This window comes from Anolis sagrei, chromosome 2, assembly GCF_037176765.1.
Source record: "Anolis sagrei isolate rAnoSag1 chromosome 2, rAnoSag1.mat, whole genome shotgun sequence".
NCBI lineage: Eukaryota > Metazoa > Chordata > Lepidosauria > Squamata > Dactyloidae > Anolis > Anolis sagrei.
The window spans coordinates 53,251,036-53,258,902 of NC_090022.1; the positions used below are offsets into that span (position 1 = coordinate 53,251,036).

The 7,867-nt window shown below is 45.9% G+C and overlaps 1 protein-coding gene across 1 annotated transcript; it reads left to right on the forward strand.

Annotated features, from left to right (window-relative positions):
- The first annotated feature begins 226 nt into the window (after positions 1 to 226).
- LOC132773485 (uncharacterized) lies at positions 227 to 6,247 on the forward strand. Its single transcript, XM_067464783.1, has 3 exons — positions 227 to 330; positions 1,224 to 1,771; positions 5,257 to 6,247. The coding sequence occupies exons 1-3, from the start codon at positions 227 to 229 to the stop codon at positions 5,856 to 5,858; spliced, it is 1,254 nt and encodes a 417-aa protein (XP_067320884.1). The 3' UTR covers positions 5,859 to 6,247.
- The last annotated feature ends 1,620 nt before the right edge of the window (positions 6,248 to 7,867 follow it).

Sequence of the window (7,867 nt, forward strand, 5' to 3'; positions counted from 1 at the left end):
CGTGGGACGCGTCGGGGGCCGCCTGGACACGCTTACCGGCCGCATCTGGTTCAGGCCGGGACGTCGCTGTGCGTTGGCGGCGCAGCAGGTTTGCTGGGCTCCTCGCGGATGCGGGGAGCCGGCTGTTGGACTCCAGGGGCCTTCTTTGGCTTGCGGAGCCTCTTTGGTTCAATAAATAAAATAATAAATGGGGGAAATGTTGCTGGGCGCGCGGCGGGCGCGCAAGATGGCGGCGGGCGCGCAAGATGGCGGCCGCCAAGAGCTTGGAGCAGCCTCGTGGTGGAGGCTGCGCGGCGCCATCTTGTGGTTGGGACCGCCGGCGGCCATTTTGTCAGTTTTACAGGCATGTTTCATGGCCCTAACTAGCATGGAAAATGCTAGTAGGGTAACACTTAGGATTAAAATCCTGCATATTGTGGCTCCATAGGCCGATGAATAAAGAGAACAAATAACTGCATAAATGTACAACTACAAGAAATAGGATCATGGTGTGAACATATATATATATGCAACAAGGAGAGGAGGCACCAATATAAAGAGTATATGGCTATAGATGGATATACATGTACGGAGATGTGAGGGGATATACATGCCTATATACAAAGATAATAATAATGATAAATGTGTATATGTGGGTACATGTACATATAAGAATTACACAATAATAATAATAAGAATAAGAATAATAAAGTAAATAATAATAATAATAATAATAATAATAATAATAAAAAAATAATAAAAATAAAAAATTATAAAAATAATAATAATAAAAAAAAAGAGAGAAAAAGAAAAGAGGAAGAGAGAGAGAAAGAGAGAAATATGTATATAGCTATGCACGGTGTTAGAGGTAATTTAAGTTTATAAAAGTGGAGGTAGATATAGAGGTTTTTGGCATCATACATGTCTAAATATGTGGACATATATATACATATATAAAACTGATATGGGGCCTCCGTGACACACCAGGCTAAAAGGTGGAACATTGACCACATTCGGAGGGCGAGCTGCCAAGACAGCACCAGCTGCTGCCAACCGGCAGTTAAATGCTGGCAAATGTGAGTAGATCAATAGGTGTCATCCCGGTGGGAGGATGGCGGCGCTTCGGATAGCCATGCAGGCCGCATGGCTAGGGAGGAGTCTATGGACAACACCGGCTCTTAGGCTTAGAAATGGAGATGACCACCATATCCCAGAGTCAAGGGACGAACTTTACATTTAATCAGAGGGCCCCTGGGGCCGCCTCCAACTTTGAATTTTATGATCCCACGATTAGGGGTTACAATGGCGGTTAGCGAATATGGCACCCTCGATTATGATATTGGACTACCGCTAATATCCTGCCTCTATTTTCTTTTTTCCAGCTTTACACCCAGAAAGAATGTGGGGGGTCCCAAGGGTAAGGGGCCGGCAAAAAGAACGCCAACAAAACGCCCACCCCCGCCTTCTAATGGATCATCGGAGGATGATGAAGCGACCATCGAGACTTTGAATGCACTCCTTGCCCGGGTCAACGCGCTGGAAAAAGAAAGAGGAGCGGCTGCTCCATCCCCTTCCCAAAGGCCTGTTCGCTTAGCCAGCAGGGCCCTTCTGTTAAAATCTCTTTCCTCTCGTATCACAGCTTTAGAGGCAGCCAGAAACACAGGAGGGGGCGCGGAGCAAACCCAAGCGGCTGATCAAGCAGTCAGCCAGCCGACAACACCAGCGGAAGCACCAGCGGCGGCAGGCTCTCAGCCGACATCCTGTCAACCACAGAGCATCAGCCCCAGTCAAGGTAATGTAGATGCAGCTATTTGGCCATGGGGGCGTTTGGCCCCGCAAGGCGGGTCGCCAGGCCCGACAGGGGCCATTACACAAAACCCTGGGGACACAACATTCACTGCTGGCACTCAGTCAACACCAGTTACGCACGCTGCACCTCAGGTTACCTACGCGGGGGCGTTACAGCCAGCGGGGGCCATCGCTAGCGTTGTAGGGGGTGCCACACCTGCTGACGTGGCACACCAGTTTTGGGGAACGGCAAGTTGGCCTTTGCCAGCCCCACGTCGCATGGCTACCACATCATTAGGATCACATTTGGCGCAGAAAACTATCGAAAAAATATTGAAGAATGAGTACGTGGACATTTTTACGCTCTATTATAGAGAATTGGAAAAGAAGGAGAAGGATGAATTGGATGAGGAACAAAGGGAAAAAGTTAAAAAACACAGGGTAGACCAAAATTGGGCAAACTGGTTTACTTGCTTTCTGATATATGCAGGGGTGCTGTCAGAAGCTTATCCTGCGAGAGCACATTCGTTATTTCAATATCTGAACATTATTTACACAGCCTATGTAAATTTCACTGGCAATGCGTGGTTGCTGTATGACAAGCGTTTTCGCTTCGACGCAGCCCGTTACCCCACTCTCCGCTGGGATTTGATAGATGACCAGCTGTGGATTGAGGTAATGACCCCAGCACGGGCAGTATATGGTGACAAGGCGGATAGCGGCCATACAGTTCAAAATTTTAAGGCGGGCCAGGCCTTTCGTCAACCACAACAACAACAACAGCAGCAACAACAATTACACCAGCAGCGGGCAATCTGCTGGGAATACGCAGCACAGGGAGCATGCTCAAAGAAAGGCTGTAGATTCCAGCACTATTGTTCCATATGTAACGGCTCTCATCCCACAAGAAATTGCAACAAAGCCAAGAGCTTTAGGCCCACTCAAACCCCAAAGAAAGTTGCAAGTCAGCCCCCCTTTCCCAAAGGGCCCCAGTCCAGTTAAATTAAAGGAACTGGAGGGTTGGCTGCACGCATACCCTGACAGAAGGGCTGCTGACTACATACGTAGTGGCTTTAGAGATGGCTTTCGCATTCCGGCAGGGGGTCCCAGGGTCCCGTTTACAGCACCTAACCTAAAATCGATTATAGGCATGGAGGACATAGTAAGGAACAAGATTAACAAAGAGGTTCGTGAAGGCCGGGTTTTAGGCCCGTTTCCGGATCCTCCAACCTCCTCCTTCAGGGTGTCGCCCCTGGGTTTGGTACCAAAGAAAAACCCTGGCGAATTTCGTCTCATTCACCACTTGTCATACCCACGTGGAGAGTCAGTGAATGACGCGATCCCTGACGATTTTTGCACAGTACATTACACTTCATTCGATTCGGCAATCCAGAAGGTGCGTGCACGGGGCCATGGGGCTGAACTGGCGAAGTGCGACATTAAATCAGCGTTTCGCATCTTGCCAGTACACCCTTCGGATTTTGATCTGTTAGGTTTCCAGTTTGAAGGAAAGTTTTACCTCGATCGGGCACTACCTATGGGGTGTTCCGTATCGTGTTCCGCTTTTGAGACTTTTAGCACTTTTTTAGAATGGGTGGTGAAGAGTCATACAGGCTTAAATGGTGTGGTACATTATCTCGATGATTTTTTATTTATGGGCAGACAGGCTTCAGGAGAATGTAGTTTTTTGCTGGCTTCCTTCCAAGGGTTAATGGAGCGATTGGGCGTGCCTCTAGCTGAGGAGAAAACCGAAGGTCCAGCTACCAACATGACATTTTTAGGGATCCAGATAGATACACTGCACCAATACTCCAGGCTTCCAGAAGAAAAGATATCCAATCTCATTGATAGAATTCACATATTTTTAACTAGGTCCAAGACAACTCTGAGAGAACTACAGGAGTTGATAGGTCATCTCAATTTTGCGTGTAGGGTAGTGGCCCCTGGTAGAGCATTCCTAAGAAGGTTATGTGAGGCCACGTCAGGGATAACCTTACCGCACCATCACATTAGGATCACACAACCTATCAGGGAGGACCTTCGTACATGGCTTCAATTCCTGTCCGAATTTAATGGCATATCTTTCTGGAGGCAGGAATTGCTGCTGCGGGACGCGCTTCAAGTAGCATCTGATGCAGCAGGAGCCGTAGGCTTTGGCATTTACTTCAATGGGAGGTGGTGTGCAGAGATATGGCCCACACATTGGCACGCCATGGGGATAACAACCGATCTCACATTTTTAGAGTTCTTTCCTATTTTGGTAGCCATCACAATATGGGCTAAGGAGTTTGCCAATTCATCGGTACACTTTTGGTGCGACAACGCTGCCACAGTGCAGGTGATCAACTCACTCACATCAAAGTCCAAAAGGGTGATGGAGGCGGTGAGATACTTTACTTTACATTGCTTACAGCATAACATTCTGTTTCGGGCTTTTCACATTGCGGGAATAGAGAATACTATTGCCGATTCTCTGTCCCGCATGCAGATTGGGCGCTTCAGAAAGCTGGCCCCCGACGCGGATCTCCTGCCACACCGCATGCCCACCCATCTCTGGAGAATTGGAGTGAAGAGTTAGTTAGGGGCATGAAGTTAGCCCTGGCTCCTACGTCTAGAAGATCCTACGTCAGGGCCGTTCAGGAATTTCTCGAATTCCGGCAGATTTACGCCTTAAGCTCCGACATGCCGGTCCCTTACGAGCAGGTAGCTCAGTTTTCAATTTACTTACACCGGAAGGGTTTGGCTCCGCAATCGGTGCGATCCAGGTTAGCAGCTCTCGCCTTTTGGCTAAAAGCCCAAGGTCTGCCAGATCCCACTGGAGATTTTCGCATCCGTAAGTGGTTGGTGGGATTGTCACGGGAGCGAGGTAACCCTCGCGATCAGCGGGAACCAATGACACCTACAATCTTAAAGGGCTTACATAAGACCTGGCCCCAGCTATGTACGACCCAATACGAAGCCGTGTTATTCCATGCAGCAGCCTTAACAGCCTTTTTTGGAGCGCTTCGAGTTAGCGAATTAGTAGTTGGCTCCAAAACAGATATTTCCCAGCGAGCACTTTTGTTGGCCGATTTAAATTTGGAACAAAACAAAGTAAAATTGACTATAAGGTCTTCAAAGACGGATCAAAAGGCCAAAGGGGCTTTGATTAGTTTGGAAAGGTGTGACCAAACCGAGTTATGCCCAGTTACGGCCATGGCTTTATATATAAATATGAGAGGACAGGTGCCAGGCCCGTTGTTTTGCCATCAATCGGGGACACCGTTGACGAAATTCCAATTTTGGGCAATAACTTCCCGAGCTCTCAAGCTCCTTGACATACATGGTTATAAATTTGGCACACACTCATTTAGGATAGGGGCCGCATCCACAGCAGCAGCCTTGGGTTATGGAGTCCAGCAGATAAAGGACTTAGGCAGGTGGAAATCACGAGCTTATCACTCATATGTTCGCCCAGTTCAGTTGTAGTTACATGCCTTTTCGTTTCAGATGCTGGGCGGCTGACACATAGGAAGCGAGTGCTGATCTGCGGCCACAGTTACGTGCATTGGGCGGAACGTCAGGCTCGTAGAGGACACTATGGTCAGCACCTTGGTCTGGGTTCAACAGCATTTGTTGATTGGAGAGGTCGCAGAGGCCTCCGTTGGGATGGGTTAATCCCTTTGTTATTTGATTCTTCTGTGATGAGATGCCCAGATATCCTAGTTATCCACCTTGGTGGAAATGATTTGGGACTGCTGAAAGGCAGGGCCCTGTTTCTTCAAGCAGTCTCTGACATGAGAAAAATCTTGGATCGGTGGCCCCAGACACATTTGGTGTGGTCTGAAGTGATCCCACGTCTCAATTGGCCCGGTGGGGGCGATGCACGGAAAATCGATGGGGCCAGAAAAAGGGTCAATCGAGCAATGCGGAAAGTTCTGGGGGACGGTCTGGGGACCTATATTCAGCATCCAGATATCGTGCACACCAGGCCAGAACTGTATAGGCATGATGGGGTCCATCTGTCCGACCAGGGGAATGCACTATTTTTGGCTAATCTGCAGCTAGGTATTAGGCAGGTTTTAGGAGATTTGGTGGGTGATAGGGGCTAAGGGGACCCTTGCCCCTAATCTGTGGCGGAATTAGAGGAAAATCATATCTGTTGGCGTACACCCAATGTATACTTGTATAGGTCAAAGTGGAAACCCTCATCGGTGGGCTTGGGACACAGGTGAGGGCGTACACAAATGGCCTGAAACCGGAGACCCTGACCTGATTCCTCGGGCAGGGTAGTCCATTGCGTTTCTTTGCAAAGGTCATCCTGGTTACTTGACACAGAGACCTGGTGTTTTCGCCCATTATCAGCCGAGGGGCAGGTCGGGCAGGAACGCTACCTCGGCTTTAGCCTCACCAAATTATTGCTTCAGGTTAGCTCAACAAAGGTTCATGTTGGTAAGTTTTAAATAGGTAACGTTAATAAAGTTGCCCTTAGTTTACTCCATACTTGTGTCTGTGTCTCTTCTTCCGGGGGTGGGAAGGCAAATGTACATTTTCAAATATGAAGTATGCTTCATGAAATAACAAGGGACACAATACATAAAATGAAGAGAAACAGGATGGAAATGGCATCACAATACTTTTTTCCTTGACCAGGTTCTTCAACATTTTGAGATAAGTTTGTATTTTGCTTTTGTTCACTGAGAAATTCATTCTTATAGAGGCAAGAAATTTCATACCATGGAGAAAAACAAGATAAAGATCAGTGTGTGTTTGTATTTTTGTTATTTTGGAATGAAAAGTTGTCATTATTTATGCATAATGTCTCTGCAAAAAAACTAGGGTCGCTACAGTTTGTGTAATAAAGCACACCTGCAAACATAACAGGATGGTTTAATTGATGAAAAGCAAAGGGAACAGAAACTAAGGCACATTCAATCAAATTTAGTGGACAATTTACTGGACAAGCAAAACAAACAAAAGCTGATTTTTTTATCTTCTAAGCAGATAAAAGGATAGATGATAGATAGATAGATAGATAGATAGATAGATAGATAGATAGATAGAGATAGATGATAGATAGATATATAGATGATAGATAGCAATCAAGAGCTCCTAAGCTGTATCCACAATACAAAATTATAGCAGTTTGACACCATAGTACAAAGCCGAGATTTAGCTACCCGCCAAAGAAGTGGTCTGAGAGTTTGGTGCGCAGTGTGCTCCATTGCCTGTAAGTAAGTAAAACTTTATATCTTACCCTATCTCTCCATGGGGACTCACAACATAAAAAGAAGGCAAGCATTCAATGCCATAAGGTCAAATCAAGATACAAGCCAGGTTTGAGGGCAACAGGAACAGAGGATTATTGCTTTCAGACCTGAAAGGGTGCCTGATACAGAGTTTGTGCTCAAAAGGATCAAGCATAAAGCATGCAGTGCATTTCCCCTCCAGTTCCCCATAAGTTATAGTGGTGAAAAGTTGACTAATCCCTTTTAGAATGTATGGTTTCTTGACCAGACTATTGGAAATGATGTCTATTTTGGGCTGGGGAAACGCTATTGCTTTGGTCTTGCAAAACTTTATAATATGTAAAAAATATAATAAAATTCATATATGAGTTTGGAATCTGTTTTGAATCTATCTTTTGAGAGGGTGGGGGGTTGATTTTTGAACAACAGTAACTGCCATAGCTCAATGCTATGGAATTCTAGAATCTGTAGTTTTGTGAGATACTTAACCTTTTTCTCTCATGCCACTAAAAACCTACAAATTCCAACATGACATAGAAATGAGGAAAACATTATTTTATAAAAGGAGGTGGAATGGATTTTAGGGTTAAAGTTTTAGGTGCCCAAAGGCCAGGATTAGAACCTTGACCTCCTCCTCCTGATGTAATCTTTTGTTTGTTTTCTGACAGTCCCTTTGCCTTTAGCCTGGATAGTACATCAATGTGTTATTTGATATGCTCAATGTATTCTACCATCAGCTTATAGGATCTATCTATCTATCTATCTATCTATCTATCTATCTATTAGGGCTGGGCGGTTTCGTTTCGTTAATTCGTAATTCGTTAATAATTCGTTAATTTTTTTAATTACAAAACGATAACGAACCATTCTGG

Coding starts and splice junctions, on each gene's coding strand:
- LOC132773485 (XM_067464783.1), top strand. CDS start 227: ATGGCGGCGGGCGCGCAAGATGGCGGCCGCCAAGAGCTTGGAGCAGCC. Junction 331..1,223: donor GGACCGCCGGCGGCCATTTT/GTCAGTTTTACA, acceptor ACATTTAATCAG/AGGGCCCCTGGGGCCGCCTC. Junction 1,772..5,256: donor GAGCATCAGCCCCAGTCAAG/GTAATGTAGATG, acceptor TTTTCGTTTCAG/ATGCTGGGCGGCTGACACAT.